This window comes from Ostrinia nubilalis, chromosome 22, assembly GCF_963855985.1.
Source record: "Ostrinia nubilalis chromosome 22, ilOstNubi1.1, whole genome shotgun sequence".
Classification (NCBI taxonomy): Eukaryota; Metazoa; Arthropoda; class Insecta; order Lepidoptera; family Crambidae; genus Ostrinia; species Ostrinia nubilalis.
The window spans coordinates 2809686-2826908 of record NC_087109.1 but is presented as its reverse complement, the minus strand read 5'-3'; the positions used below and the strand labels follow the sequence as shown (position 1 = coordinate 2826908).

General features: G+C 37.2%; 1 protein-coding gene and 1 long non-coding RNA gene across 2 annotated transcripts; one reads left to right on the top strand and one right to left on the bottom strand.

Moving 5' to 3' along the window:
• Positions 1–4914: 4914 nt before the first annotated feature.
• LOC135082980 (uncharacterized) lies at positions 4915–10885 on the bottom strand. Its single transcript, XM_063977743.1, has 6 exons — positions 10497–10885; positions 9797–9981; positions 8123–8272; positions 6894–7114; positions 5804–6024; positions 4915–5095 (listed from the first exon to the last, which is right to left on the bottom strand). The coding sequence occupies exons 1-6, from the start codon at positions 10828–10830 to the stop codon at positions 4947–4949; spliced, it is 1260 nt and encodes a 419-aa protein (XP_063833813.1). The 5' UTR covers positions 10831–10885; the 3' UTR covers positions 4915–4946.
• Positions 10886–11390: 505 nt separating this feature from the next.
• LOC135082767 (uncharacterized) lies at positions 11391–12951 on the top strand. Its single transcript, XR_010259478.1, has 3 exons — positions 11391–11561; positions 12067–12200; positions 12695–12951. It is a non-coding gene; the product is annotated as an uncharacterized LOC135082767 (long non-coding RNA).
• The last annotated feature ends 4272 nt before the right edge of the window (positions 12952–17223 follow it).

Genomic DNA, 17223 nt, shown 5'->3' with positions numbered 1-17223 from the left:
AGGCCTCCCCCAATGATTTCCACAATGGCCGGTTGGTGGCGGCCTGTATCCAGCGCCTTCTTGTACCTTTATGAGGTCGTCGGTCCACCTTGTGGACTTGTGGATCTTCATATTTTCATGATCTAATTTATATAAATACACGACCTTGACATTATTCAAAATGCATTCCGATTGAACCCGATTTTCGAACAATACTTTACATTAGTCATTGAATTAAATAATACTGATTAATTAATGTATTTGAACTGCTAACACACTGATTTACTTTGGCCGAGTAGTTTGTTACTTTTAAATTATTCATCATACACAAAACTATGTAAGTTTTGTGTGGAAAATTCCGCGATGTTCTGCGGAAATTAATAATAACTAAAATGAAATTTATTCGATACTTCGAGAGCATTTTGAGAAGTCCAATTGAGCTACACTTTTAAGTTTTGTTATTCAGGTTCCACATTTCCATTGGACAATTTGTGGACCTTCATAAGAATGGGACCCTTCATAAGAATGGGACCTAGGCATTTAATAAATGCCCAGAGCCCCCCCTAGTATTTATTGAAGACGTCCCAGTCTCTCAATCCAAAAGTTGTCACTAGTTTTGTGACATTGTGACCCACAAGTTTACCAGAACTACCTTCCGGGGAAGTGTTATAAAAATCGCTGCGCACGAGTTGATAATTTTGCGGAATGGCTAGAAAATAGAATGGCGGACAGAAATGAGAACAGTTATGTAACTCGATTCATGCCATCGGCGGATTTGGCCCGCGTTATGCAACGCTAAGTCCATCATAAGTTATGAGCGCTTGCCAAATAGCTTAGATGACGTTTGGAGATGGATTTAAGACGGAAATAAAGTTCAATATTAAAAAATCTACTTATTTTGTAGCTGTACCCATTTCGTACAAGGGACAGGCTGATTTTTTTTTTATCCACAACGAGAAAGCTCTTGGCCTTTATCTCACCTGATGGTAAATGATGATCAGGCCGAAGGTGGAGGCGAGCTTCATTCGGAATCCTCAACCACGGAGGAACTGGCTATCTTACCTCTAACTGCCGGAACACAACAATGCTGTTAATATTGTTGTTATGGCGACAGACTTAGTTAAGATGGTTGATGGATGATGGCGGATTTAGAACAAGCCCTACCACCAACCAAACCGAACAGAAAATCCTTAAATTTTTCCATTTTCAAGGTAAATATCTAGGTTTTAATCTAACCTAGATCCTAGACGATCTAGGCTTTACTGAATGTTACAGTGATGAGAACGAGAGAGCAAAACCACCCGTAACCAAGATTCAAGAATACTAAAGTAGAAAAATAAAAAATAACTGAATGCAAAAAATAAAAGACAGAATAAGTAGTTAGTTACTTCAAATAAGTATTACATGACACCATCCAATTGTTGTGTAACCAAATTTAATTTTTTTCAAAACATTGTAGAGGCGTTCCACTCCACTTGTCGTTACAGACAATACAACTACGAGGCTTGACTGAAAATATTATAGCATTTATGATGATTTTGTAGAGTATACATAAGTTTGTAAGTTCATTCAAATAAGAATTTTCTATGCGTTCAATATTGTGTTATCCACTGGTTTGATTGACTATAAGTTACTAAAGGCGTCAATAAGGCTCTCTACTGGAAATAAGACGACAAATATCACACGGAGTGACTAACTCTATAAGCTTGTTCGTTGTGAATCATCAAGTTTGGTGTCAGTTACAATGTCTGTCGAAAGTTTTGTTTCATAGAAGAAAAAAGGAAAACTCTACTCATGATTACGCACTTTTAAATGCACAATGCAATGCCCGATAACAATATTCCGTAATGATCCATCTTATCGGACAAACAGGTTGATTCAACCCGGCAATGGACCTAACTGAGAACAATCAGTGTCATATCATAGGTACATCCGATTCAGTACTATTCCCTCCTCTAGCTCCCACCGCTGCAACTCCTGTGCAGCCAGGATCTACAGCTTGACCGCCAATAACCCAACCAATGAAGGTCAAGTTTGTCCCGAGGGAAAGTTAAACTGTCACTGGACCCGCAACGAAATTAATTAGAAAAACATAGCAGGAGTTCGAAATCCGACATCCAATAATATTGAATACAAGTTTCTTTGTAGATCCTGTTAACAGGAGTTGCAGTGGTGGGAACAAGAGATGGGGTAAACCCATATCACATCTTTTCTTGCGCTCATAATTATGCAATCAGTCCCAAACTATAAGCAGATTTGTTCCATGCAGTTTTAACATGTTCAAGGAGCTCCCCAGCAGGATACTCTTCATTCACTATCTGTCACCAAGTATATCGTGGCGCTTCAGTCGTTTGGTGTAGCTGATGGTTGCCAACGCAGTAGCCAACTGATTTGGGTGATTTTCCAGTCGCGTTTTATATTTATTCCCTGTCAGCTTTAGCTCCTCCCTAACAGTTCTCATGCTCAGAGCTTCGTGGATTTTAGTGTTGGTAATGGACCATGGTGCATTTGAGATGGTTCTTAGGATGCCATTCTGCAGTCTCTGCACTATGTTTATGTTAGATCTTTATACATATACTAGCGGCCGCCCGCGACTTCGTACGCGTGGATCCCGTTTTACCCCCTTTTCCCGAATTTTCTTTGCTATAAACCTCACGGAGCCCGAGACCTTTCCAACGAATGCAAAACCGTGGAAATCGGTTCGTGCGTTCTGGAGCGTCAGGGAGGAAAACCCGACTTATTTTTATATAGTAGATTGAATGATTTTAAATGCTGAAAAAGGTGCTCGATTTTGTCAAAGATTATTAAAAGTTTCAACTAAATCTGACCACAAAATGTTAAATACAAACTTTGCCACCCTATTCAGGAGTTTAATTTGAAAATAACCTTCTTTATTTCTTATTTACTTTGCAAAGAAACCTCTGAAAGAAATCAGCTTTTTAGGACCGAAAGCTTAGTCTGGGTTTTCATGAAAGAGACGTATTTTTTTAGGGATTCCCCACTCAAAGGGTGTAAGTAGTAGATGTTTAAAGTTTTATTAATTGAGTTTTATTTTTTAAATAAAAATTAAGTCGAACCATACAAACGTGATATCTAAATCTATAACTGTGACTGACTGACATAGTAATTTATCAACGCACAGCCAAAACCACTGGACGGATCGGGCTGAAAGGCATGCATGTAGATGATATAACGTAGGCATCCGCTAAGAAAGGATTTTACGAAACTCCACCCCTAAGGGGTTAAAATGGGATCCACGCGTACGAAGTCGCGTTTTTCGCAACTCAGCCTTAAACTTGTTCGGTTTTTTATACAAGCTGTTTATTGTAGACGATTTATGACTCATTTTATGTTCTCATTCTCTCGTCACCTTTAATGCTAGTACCTATCGTATTTCTATTAAAAGGCCCTAGAATTGTACACATTCTTCGAATCCTATGCGCTCCTGGTACATTGCTTCTAGTTACGCAACACATTACTATGTTAATTGTTGCTCAGTTATGTCTGTGGCGTCAAGATCTGTATCATGTTACGGTTATAATAATAATTAATAAAGTAGGTAATTTGTACTTATTTTTCATAATAAAAAGCTCACAAGCAAGGATCAATAAATAAATAAATAAATCTTTGGACAATTTTACACAGCGCCAGCTAGCCCCAAAGTAAGCAACTTAAAGCTTGTGTTATGGCTTAACGAATATACAGTTATTACTTTTTTAAATACATATAATATTATACATAGTAACACCCAGACCCGTCGCAGAAATTAAAATGTATCATTTCAATTTCTACCCGGCCGGGAATCGAACCCGGGACCTCTCGGGGCTCTCGGCATAGTAGTCCGTTTCCGAACCACTACACCAAACAGCCGTCGTGTGTAATGGGAAACTGTGCATAATTTCATGAATTTTTAGTCACTATGGTGCACTTCACGGGATAATAGCGTGCTAACCACTAAAAGGGCGATTCCAGTCAGATGCCCATTGTGGATCATTAAGTATCATCTGATACCAGGATCACTCACATTCTATAGGTACGAGCGAACTGAATAATTTATCACCTAGACATACAAAGAAAATCTTCTTTTCTTAAAGGTTATTAACCCTTTGTTTGTCACCTGTCATCCGCTTTGCAAGGGAGGGAAGTCGAACCTTAATTTCGAACTCCTCCTATGTTCTTCAGATTAATTTCGTTGCGACAGTTTAACTTTCCCCCTGGACAAATTTGACCTTCATTGGTCGGGTTTTTATGGCGGTCAAGCTACACAAGAGTTGCAGTGATGGGAACGAGAGGTGGGAATAGTCATTATTATTATACAAAGAAAATCTAGATTCAATAATAAACCAGGGACATTAGATCGTATTAAAACGTGGTCACACGATACTAATTAAATTGTATTTATATTTTTTTATAATACCTATTAGTAGCATCTAACCTTTTTGTGATAAAAATAATACTAAACGTAGTAGGTATTTTGGTTATCTTGTTTGTATCCTGAAAATTACTGTCCTGCCATGAAAGGGTAGGGTATTTTTTTTATTATCGGTAGGCCCGTATCAGCACATCATACCAAAGCTAAACATTTTATGTTGTGGTTGTCATTGGATGGGTAAACAATTATTAGTGAAAATCTTTTCGTTAAAAAAAATACAGTAAAAAAATTTAAGTTGTTGTACAGCGACATCTATTGATGAGTAGTAACACTAAAGACATAATATTTTCAATCTTATTTAGCGCCATCTAGTGTCGAGTAGATGTATCAATTACTACGCACAGCGCCATCTATCCAAATTATAACTTACTAAAATGTACATGTTTTAAAGAACAAAATGTTTATTATGACGTAGTTCTCTTATTTTATAACAGATAGCGCTGTTTAGCGCTTTGAAAATAAAATGAATAATATTTTTTTTTGGGAACTAAAATATTTATCAATCTTTTTTTCTATATTTAATATAATAATTTTACTATTCAGTCCTGCCGATATAAGTTACGAAGGTCTCCATGCTTTCGCTCTCCATGTCTTTGTAGAAGATTTCCTCACTGTTGTTGTTCAACATCACCTCTTGGAGCGCTAGTGTGCGCAATAACTTTTCTGCTTCGTTGCCGTCATCACCTGTGAAATAATAAAAATATTTACACAAAGACGTTGAAAAAAAAACCTTTTTCACAAATATTTTTTTTAATCACGAGGTTTTGTTTAGTTCACCCAATAATTAAGAGTAGGCGCACACCGTTGATTTTTCGTCGGCCGATAGTTTAGTCGGGCAGTTGATCAGTATGGGCATGTATGGGAGTGCGCACACTACGCCGATTCGATTTGGCCGATTCTTCATACAAATTAAAATCGGGCACAACTATCGGCCAACTAAAAATCAACGGTGTGCGCCTACTCTAAAACCTTTTTACGCATGCAAAACAAGCTACTGGATTGCGCTCACTAGTTGGCGCCACTGTCCTATGATTGATTTGTATAAAATCAGCTTGTGGCTTTTTATGGGTCTCATGTTTATTATTTCGAAACTTACACCAAAATTATGTACCTAGTAGCTTTTATGTAATTAAAATTCTTATCGGTCCTTTCATAACAGAAGACTTTACCAATAAATATTTATTACATCTACATGGTTTATGTTTAATGCACAATATAAAATAATCAGGTAAGTACAAAAGGCGGACCAAATTAAATGCTTATGAAAATTGGACATACTCAAGTCCCAGATTGTTTTTTTTTTCTAGTCTGTGTACCTAATCACACTAGGTGTAGGTACTTGAGTTTTGTTACAATTTGTTTTCACTGGCTGAAAAACTAAACACTGAATACCTTCAATAATCCTTTCATGTATCAAATTCGACAGGTTAATCTCATCCATGGCCTGGTCATCCAGGGCACTAGCGTTGGTCTCCACCACGTGAAACCTTCTGGTCTGGTAGCCGGCTTCCTTCAGCTTTTTCTTGGCCAGCTTGATGAAGGTGGGCGACTTGAGGGTGTCGCGGAGCCAGCTCTTGATTTTGTTTTTCTTGTCTTCTACACGGGCTTTGAATCTAAAAAAAAGTATTTTTAATTATTCTACATAAATTATGATAATTGGTAATAACGATGTGACTGGAAATTAATGTATAACCACAGTAGATATATGAGCTAAAGTACTGTGGTAATAACCTTTTTTGAAGTGGGGTCGGAAAGTTTGTGGTTAATTTTTTTTTGCCAAAATATACTTTTGAGATACTTTCCAATATCGTTTTAAATTATTCTTTTATTACCTACTTAATGTAAGTTATTTAAACTGTGGTCCGTACATTTATTTTGTTACTTAATTTAAGGATTTTAATAAAACGACCATGATGATGGCAATGATCCAGCGTAATTGGATCAACACTCTTCTAATTTGGTTATTATTCATGATTGTAGATTTATGCTTGTTGTCGCTTCATAATACGGGTTCAAAAGCGCGCGTGACAACGAATGTTTATTAAGCTCATGTCCGGTGTATGCCAATTTAAGTTGTGCTAACTTTTGTTTTACTGTACGTGCATTTCTCTACTAATAAATAGTTTTACTATTTAGTACCCTAAAAAGAGCTTTAATCGTATACAGAGTGATGGCTGTGGTGATAGTTATAATTTAAACTAACCGTGTATTTTAGGGGTCATTCAGAATCGAATTAAGTACCTATTCTATTCCTACATTTTCTACCTAGGCATAAAATAATCTTTCTAGACACTAGATACTCGTAGATTGTCGAAGATTCTATCAATACCTAGTATGTCGAATAAAATTTAATGATGGAGCATTTACATAATATTTTTGTTTTTTACCAATTAGCTGGGGTTGTGTTCTTTCAACAAAAATTCCAAGTTTCCTAAGCTTCCATAGTAGGTACTACCTACCTAATTAATATAAAAAAACTCACTTCTGCAGTTCCCTCTCCCTCATCCTCGCTTTTTTTATCTTCGCCTGCAGTTCAGGCACGTTCTGAGCCTCGTTCTTGGTTATGGTCTCTTCCACCCAGTCCGTGACCTCAGAGACCCGGCTGTACACGCCAGGAGACCGCGGGTCTCCGCACTGCTTGCCGCCGAAGGAGACTATGCCCAAGAGGACCCCGTCGCGGACCGCTGGTCCTCCTGAGTCGTGCTGGAAAAACCTTTTTTTAGTTAAGCACAAGCAAGTAGAGTAGATGTAGAAGGCACAAAGTAGGCCATCCACAAGGTGGACCGACGACCTGATAAAGGTAGCAGGAAGGCGCTGGATGCAGGCCGCTACCAACCGTGCGATGTGGAAGTCATTGGGGGGGCCTATGTTAAGCAGTGGACGTCCTGTGGCTGAAATGATGATGATGATGATGATGTAAGTAGATCTAATGGCTTCTCTTCACAAAGGGCTATGCTGGGCGATTAAAGGCACCATCGAGTGGTGATTAAGGAAACGTAATTGTAGTAGGCAGGTCTTTTCCTAGGACCGAAGACCTTGGTCCCAGAGAACTATGAACTATGAAAATCTTTGGATGATGCCTTTGTCTATCAGTGTACGTCTTTCGATTGAAAATAATTTAGTCAATTATAGTTTTTTCTCCAATGTATCCATCCTCAAAGAGCTTCGTGTTAAAGACAGACTATCGTCAACTGTGCAACTACGAATACTGAAGTTCTTTGGTCACGTCTCTAGAAATAAGAACTCGATGGAGAGACTGGTAGTTCAGGGCCAGGTGGAAGGCAGGAGAGCACGCGGTCGATCGCCAACCCGCTGGATAGACGCCATCACGAAGGCCACTGAGTCCACCATGGTCCAGTGTACTCGCGACGCCTCTAACCGTCAGAAATGGAAGCACATCGCCAGGAGAGCTACCCTCGGAGAGAACATCACCCCACCATGTACCTCGTCAGGGCAACCACGACCACTCTGACAAGAGTGCCCGACTAAGAAGAGAGAGAGAAATTCATGCTAAGGTTGAAATTAAGTACCTACATAAAAGTATGGCCGCAAAACTCTTCGGTTGCTCATAAAGGAACGGTCTAACATTATCATGTAAGTTCAGCAGTGAATGTTCAACAGTTGAATGATTATTCTGTTGTTGTTGATGATGATGAAATTAATGAAGATGACAAAAACAACGATGATGATGATGAATTCACATGTACACACATTACAAGCGTCCTTCCCTCCCGTCGCGTACCCGGCACACATCATCCGCGGCGTGATGTAGAATCGGTAGGACTTCTGGCAGTCGTCGATCACCATCACCGGAACCGGCACGAAGCGGAGCCGGTCCGGGATGTGGCCGAAGCCAGACTCCTGGAAAAAAGACAAGAATTTAATATGGGTCAAGTTTGTCCGAACCAACCCGTTTGGGCAGCGTGAAAAGTGTAGGCTGAGTCCCCAATGTTGCCTCTGGTAAGATTATAGAGGCTCGTCCTGCAGTAGAGGCTAAACGACCTGGTGATGATGATGATATGGGTTGAATCAAATTAGATTTTCTATAACTTTAGATTTGATTACTACTACTCAACTTTCACTGGTTGGATTACAATGAAAGTTTAAAGTTGTAAGTAAATCCTGCCTATACAGGAGTTGCAGTGGTGAGGAAGAGAGGTAGGATTAGTCCCATTAAATGAATTGGGACTCGCTGAGTTGAGTGAGCATAAAAAATGTTTATCATTTACAAGATTTTAAAGGTTTTAAAGTTCACGGAAACCTGACCCTATCTTCAAAGATATTATTTTCAAAGAGAAGTCGGATTTATGATAAAAACTTATTATTTACACTCGTAATAAAAGCTTATCACTGTTTTACTTAATTGCTTAATAGGTTCCTATTAGGACTTACTGACAGTGTTTTTTAATACCCTAAATCCTAAATTGTGGCCTGTTATTATTTACTACAATACTCGATTTTCATTCTATGATCACTATTAAATGCTGTATAGAAATAATACGAATACTGTTATTTACATCGGTGCTCCCCCATCCAGTCACGATCAGGATGTCCTCCTCCTTCACCACGTAGTCCTTCGAAGGCAGATTCAGCACAGCGATGTTACGACCTATAGGCATCGGTCTATCGAGTCGCAACAACGAGTAGTCGAAGTCGGCGCTGCCTGGCGAGTAGTGTTTTGGGAAGAAGACCTGGTAAATAATAAAAATAGTTAGTTAAATAGTTGCAAATAACTCTACGCCCGTGTTCACAAACGATGCTTGCAAATCGAACGCACAGCGTTGAGTAGAGCTCGGTGATTGGTTCGTGTGTCACCCTGTACGTCCATGCGCACTGTGAGACCTCATAGTAATGTTTGTGGATACAGGTGTTAGTAACTCTTGTATTAAAAGACCTATACGATATTTTTAGCAATAATTTGGTCTTTGTTTGATATTTTACCTTATTTACTCTAGCTTGGTATCCACCTCTATTGTGAAAGGAGCTTCCAGCTCTTACTATGAAGGGCTGGAGTTTCTTCTTGTCTCCATCGTAGGCCCTGCAAGAGAGAATTATTTGTTAAAGAAGAACCAGTAATACTCGTATTAAGATTGTATTCATAGTAATAATCTAATCAATATGTATCTTGAAGGGGCCTTTTAGTGTTGAATCTGTATTTCCACGAACGTCTTCCAAAACGACCGGCCTCCGCACCCTGATTTAGAAATACAGATCTAATAATAATAATAGAGAGATTTTTACTTATTTGTAGTATCCCTATTTATTTCTTTACACCACTAGTTGATCACTGTGTGTGTGTGTGTGTTGAGGGATCAAAGATAACATAACCGTAGGAGATTATACTAAGCATATAAATACTTCTGAACTCAAAAGTTACGAATGGACGTACGACTCTAGACAATGTCCCGCCGTCAGCACCCACTGCTCATCGATGATGGAGCCCCCACACCAATGTTTTCCATTCCTGGAGATAGCTACGTTGTAGGGATACATGCTGATGCTTGTCTCCATGCCACCAACGATTCGACGGACGGCGTAAGAGCGGAACGCCCACGCGATGTTCCGATCGTCTGGAGTGTAAGAATATTAGAATTTAGGATTCTGAGAAAATATTGTTATTTTGAGCTTTGAAGAAAATAACAATTAGGATTAAGATGTAAAGAAGCTTGATTTTTACTCTTACTCTCTATTTATCTAGACTTGAAAAAGACAGCTTATATTATAGTGCTTAGATTCTACCAGTTATAATCAATTTACACAATCCATTAAAATTAGTAAGGCCTTATCTTAATGATAATGTATACTAATATTACTCGTATAAAGCTGAAGAGTTTGTTTGTTTGTTTGTTTGTTTACTTGACGCGCTAATCTCCGGAACTATTGGTCCGATTTGAAAAATTCTTTCATTGTTAGATAGCTCATTTATCGAGGAAGGCTATAGGCTATACAACATCACGCTACGATCAATAGGAGCAGAGCAACAATGAAAAATGTTGCGAAAACGGGTTTTCACGCGTACGAAGTCGCGGGCACAGCAAGTTTTCCTTATAATAATGAAATTAGTTTGAAAATTATCGTCACAAACCTGGATACCCCCCTACATCATTCGATATCCTATACCTCGTCGACATCTCATCATTCTTGAACTTATACTTCTCTTCTAGCAAAGTTTTTATATCGTCATCCTCTTTGCTATCATAATTAAATCCTTCTCTTATAATAGGCACTTTATCTTCAATCAGAAATTCAGGTTCATCTTTCTGATAAATTGATTCGTACTGCTTCCCTACAGGGCTTTCTTCAAATCCCCCTGAGTCTCTAAGCTGTATAAATTCGATACACAAAACATCATTTACTATCACAATATTTACTATCACTATAATAACTATCTGGTACATGTGTAGTTTTCTTGTAAACATTTTGGGTTCATCTTAGTATTAATACGTTCATTGTATCGTATCTACTGTACACGCGAGTTCCTATTATTCCAATGTTGGAACTTTCCGATAAAGAATTTTTATTGCATTTTTATGGACGATTTCGTCGTAAACCTGATCGGCTTCATTCTAACGGTTTCTTGGTTGTATTGTGTTCTTATCTGTAGTTTTGTTTGTTCGGAGTTGGAATGAACACATTCAAAGCTATTCAGTTGGTATTAGAAAATATTTTATGCGTTGTTTTTACGATGAAGCAAACTTTTGTTACAGGATAATCTGACCCAAATTTTGAAGAACGGAAACTTAGCACGTTATTTCTGAGCTGCATTTTGGCTTTGGTAAGAAGTGGCCATGCTTCTGCAGTGGATACTAAATCACCTAATAATTAATTCGTTGCAATATCAAACTTAAACATTAGGTAACTCGATCAATAGGAATTTTAATGTGGACTATTATACCGATGTTGACAAAGGTAATAAAGAATTATTAAAAACTTTTTAGTCTTTTCTTAGAACAACTTACAACTGTCACAGAAATGTGGACTTATAATATTGGTTTTGTCAAATTTTTATAAACAAACAGTGTCGAAAACGTTTATTTTGTGCAGCATATTGAAACACATCAATTACGGAAACAAAATGAGATGACAAAAATAGCTTCTCTAGTTTTAGCTCTATCATTGATAGTAAATGAGTTCACGTTATTGTACAATGGTAAGTGTGACAATTTATAAGGCGATGGTAGATGGTAGCGTAGGTACCTATATTAGGATAAACACTGTGGCATCTTGTCGTCTCCTCAACCAAATGCAGTCCACTGCTGGACAAAGGCGAAGGCTTTCATTAAAAATTTCAAAACGACTGCTACCGTAGGTACTGCTCGCATCCAGGCGCATTCCTCGACTCATATCAGACCTCGTCCAGTCACCTTATCATGGCACAGGGTGTATTTTTTGTAATAATGCAATATAACGGCATTTTAAGAGCTTCCTCGTTGTGGATAAAAAAAAATAATAATTTTATAGTATGATGTGTTATCGCTTGTATAGTAGTAAAAGTATTGTATGAAAGGAAACCTGTCATTAGTCAAGTTATGGATATTAAACATTCATGTTTTTGCTTTAAATTTAATGTACTAATATAAACTTATCTACTCGGTATGAACCAAATAGACAATATTCCTCTTTGTATTGCTTTTTAAGTAAGATTTTTATTACAGTTCAAATCCTAAAAGACAAGTATTTGGCATCAAACTTGGTTTACCTTCTAAGTGTCTGCTTGCTGCTAAGAAAAGTGAACATTTTCCCGAGAGTTTTCTGGAGGAAATATTCGCCGATTTGCTTTTTATTGGAAGTAAGTAAAACATCCATTTTCTTGAAAAGGATTTTTTAAATCTGGGTGTAAAATTTGAACTGATATTACACTGTGCCATCTGGTCCTAAAATAACTGTAATAACTAACTGACACTAGGCGCAATGTGCCGAAAAACGCTGCGTGGGACGTCCACCCACGTAGACCGACGCTCTCATAAAGGTAGCAGGAAGGCGCTGGACGCAGGTCGCTACCAACCGGGCAACATGGAAAGCATTGGGGGAGGCCTACGTTCAGCAGTGGACGTCCTATGGCTGAAATGATGATGATGACTAAGCGCAACTTATATCGGTTCTTTCCTAAATAAATTATAATATCATCCATCATCCAGAAAACAGGGTCCATTTATATGGCGCCCGACTTGCTAACAAAATGAGGCAATAACTATTTATACAAAATCTCCAAGTATTTTTACCAGTTCTTCTGAATCTATCTCATGACCACACCCTGGCATTATTTACCCATAATTCCCCCAGGTAATCACAACAGTAGCCATCCTAGAATGTTCCCTGACCTACGTGTGGAAGTTCATCCAAGACTACGTACTTCACAACGCCGATGGTCTCCTGGTACTTCTAGCGGAGAAGCAGAGCCTGGACTGGCTGGTGTGTCACTTGTGCTGTGGTAGATCCGACTGCCCTGCTGTCTTTGCTGCCCTGGTACTCAGAGCTGTAAGCTTTGTACTTTTGATGGGATCTTGTATGGTTTCACATGGGTAAAGTTTTGATTTTTATGTGTTGTTTTATTTTAATTTGAATAATTAGTAACAAAATTAGTCAACTTTAGTGGCTAGTTAAAAGTAACAAGTTTCTAAGTAATGCTTTTACAGATGATTGAATAAAACAAGTATTTCGACTGATATCTCTAAGTTATAGGTATTTTATTCAATTTCGTGAATGTCAGCTGGTTGACCAGACCATTGGTCATTTTCAATATTTATTTTTAAAAAATCTGAAAACTTTACATAGTTAGTTTGAAGAATACTAATAGTGTATGAATTATATTTGAAACATCTAATAGTAGGTCCCTAATTAACAAAAATCTTTACTTATTATGTAGACGTTTCGAACCAAAAAGCAAACTAATCCTAAGCGAAATATCATTATTTTTCATGGAATTACACACCCACTTTCAGTAAAATCCACTAGACCTTTATAACATTAAAGTATTCGCCTATAATATTAGATAGCTAGCAGTGTCTGATAAATAACCCCGTTAACACATAAGGTCATAGGTCATATTGTACAGCATCAGGTGGGTGGAAGTCTTTATTACATTACCCTCAATCAAGCCGAAAGCATTCTCGTGTGCCTTTAGCCTTATCCCATCTTGTCTTTCCCCTTCTTGCCTAGAATGTAATTTGAGCTTTTACTGCTCTTACTTACATTTCACGTGACACCTCTAACTTATACAGTGAAGATATACCTTCCAGAAGGTTTTCGGCTTGAAATTATTTCATTTTATTGGCTCTCTATCTTTTTCCCTCCTCTTTTAAACCTGTCAATGACATGGCTTTCATACTCCTTACAAATTCAGGCTAGTTAATATTGAACTCACTGAAAGCCCGGTTCGTGTTCACTTCATATTATTTATCCTTTTACAACTATGTACGTACCTTTAGGTTTTTCATCATCATCATCAAGCATCTTTAGGTAATTTGGTTCCCACTGAAGGAGCACGCACGACTCTAACGGAGAGAATGGAGGATTTCACATAAACTCTCCAAACTTTATTTGTATAGACTATTTTAAATAGTACTTACAAATCGTCAAATATTTTGCTCTTAAGGAGCCTCATGTCTCTGTACCCTACCAGCGCTTCGCTCCACGCTGGCTAGACGGGTTTGTGAATTATAAGCTTTTCAAGTCTTATTACTGCCCAAAAGAAAACCTACTTTGTCCATTTCTATTACATGACGAAGCAAAATCAAGTAACCGCTGAATTTTCACTGTAACCACCTGTAGAAACGCCTCCAGCATTCTGAAAATTGCCCGAATGTGCGCTTAGTAGGCACTTTATTGAATATCGCGTACTCAACATGAAATCAATTCAATATTGTTTTATGTTATCAAGGTTTGGTGGTTGTGCTATAATTATGTTAAATTTTAATTTAGGAAACGACTTTTAGGTGTAAAGTCATCAGCAATTTAGCCCACATAAGATAATAATTATCAAGAATATTATGGTTCAAAAATATAAAATGCAAAAGTTCATAACTGTAGAACTGACGAAGGGTGAAGTAAACGACTTCCGAGTGATGATACCTGCTGGAAGTACCAACCCTTAAAAATAGCTAAGTAAAGTATAGCTCATGAATGAAAGCTCACGATAAAACCCATCATTCCTCTTATAGCTCCCCATTTAGCTCATATCTTTAATGAATGTATTAACGAAGGTCAGTTCCCTACCCTGATGAAACATAGTAAAATCATACCATTATTTAAAGCAGGAGACAAAAGTGACCCATCCAACTTTAGACCTATATCGATACTACCTGCGCTCAGTAAAATATTTGAAAAAATTATTTTCAATCAACTACTGTCTCATTTTAACTTAAATAAACTGTTTCATGAAAAACAATATGGGTTCACAAAAGGGAAAAGTACGACCGATGCAGGGGTTGCTCTTATCAAACACATTTTCGATGCTTGGCAGGAGAAAAAAGATGCTATTGGTGTATTTTGTGACTTATCGAAGGCGTTTGACTGTGTTGATCATCAAACTCTGTTATTTAAGCTAGAACATTATGGCGTATCAGGCAAGGCCTTAAGCCTATTACACTCTTACCTCTCAGACAGATTACAAAAAGTAAATATTCACGGAACTAACTCTTCGGGCGCCCCCCTAAAAATGGGAGTGTCCCAAGGCTCAATACTGGGACCATTGCTCTTTCTGATTTATATAAATGATCTACCTTTTTATTCAAAGGACCTTTGTGAGATAGTATTATTTGCTGATGACACTTCTTTAATTTTTAAAACTGACAGGCGTCTGGAAATATTTGACGACGTGAATAATGCTCTTTCCAAAGTATTAGACTGGTTTACAACTAATAATTTGCTATTAAACGCAAAAAAAACTAAATGTTTAAAATTCACTATGCCTAATGTCAAACAAGTTAATACTAATATTACAGTAAATAATGAACGCATTGAACTGATAAACTCTACTGTTTTTCTAGGTATTACCCTAGACTGTAAATTACAATGGGGCCCCCATATTGCTGCCTTGGCGGGAAGACTTAGTTCAGCTGCCTTTGCGGTGAGAAAGATCAGAAACTTGACTGATGTTGAAACAGCAAGGCTTGTATATTTTAGTTATTTTCATAGTATTATGTCTTATGGTCTTTTACTGTGGGGCTCAGCAGCAGACATAGAATCAATTTTCATTTTACAGAAAAGAGCTGTCCGGGCAATATACGGTCTTAAACCACGTGACTCGCTTAGAGAAGTTTTTAAAGAAATCAATATATTGACTGTGGCTTCGCAATACATATTTGATAACATTATGTATGTCCGTAAACATATACATTTATTTACTAAGAAAAGTGACGTCCACTCATTTAACACGAGACATAAAAATAAACTTGCTGTTCCATCATTTAGGTTGCATAAGATAGGTAATTCATTCTTGGGGAAATGTATTACCATATTTAACAAAATACCACACAACCTTGTTGAATTGCCAATAGACAAATTTAAGATACATATAAAAAATACCCTTATGTCCAAAGGGTACTACAAGGTTCGAGACTATATTGATGACAAGGATGCGTGGTCAGTTCAGTCTGCACATATTTGATGTACTTAAAGGACAATGTTCGTTCTCCATACATTGTTCGCCGTTAGATCAACAGTGCCGAAATAATACTTTCTAGGTTCTAAATGACACAAATCTTTATGTAAGAACAATTATTCCTGGCGGACCAATTCTATAAACTTATTGATAGCAATATTGTTATCATAACCTCTTACTTACTAGTATTGTATTATATTATTTTATGCACATCGATTTGGGAGATGTTCTGTATTGTAGTTGTCGCAGCCAAATTGTATTATAATATTGGACGGGTTTTGGAAATAGCTCGGCGTTCCACTTTTATGATTTACTTACTTACATTTTGCACGTAAATAAATAACATGAATCCTATGTTTACTTTCCACTCTTGACATTTAACACGTGACTTACCAAACTAACTATCTCCATGGTTACCGTCTTAGTCTATGCATGACTAGGGATTGAACAACTTTTAATTGAATATTATTAACAATTCTCGATAATTATTATCGATTGAAAAATATTCGTTATTTGAATCGAAAGATATATTCAATTTTATCAATATCAAAATATTAAATTTTAATAATAAAATAAATATGAAATGATTTGAAATTGAAATGTTCTAAAAATTGCCTGGAGCGCTCCCCCAATCCTGGGTTTTCCCTTTCCAAGCTGAGAGGATATCATTTTGGTTCTATCGATACATTATAAAGGTACTTAATATTTGAAATGTATTACCAATTATTGTTATAAGCATTTTGAGCGAATAAAACTTTCAATTCTATTAGAACTTTAGACATTTCTCTCACTTTAAGCGGCATTGGATTTTTCATCGAATTTTGAAACTGTAACAGATATATTAAAGACGATCCCATATTGTTGTCATTGTCTATATCAGTGTTATGATCACAATTCTTTTTATTTTATTCATGACCTTCGACCAGTTGGACACATTAGATAGCTTCTTGTAGTATCGTGCAATATATTTTTAACTTTTAATTAAAATCTAGTCATACTGTAGCAATTTGGACGATTTATTTTATTTACAAGATAAGTATCTTATTGTCTATGATGACCGCAGTCAACATCACTATTACATGGATTCCTAACAATGAAGTACGGCATTGCCTTGTGCCGATTTTACATAGATTTTATCGACACAAATTATGGAACTTCATAGGATATGGAGCAGGCCACGCCCTAAAATGTCCGGATGTCGTCATAGTAT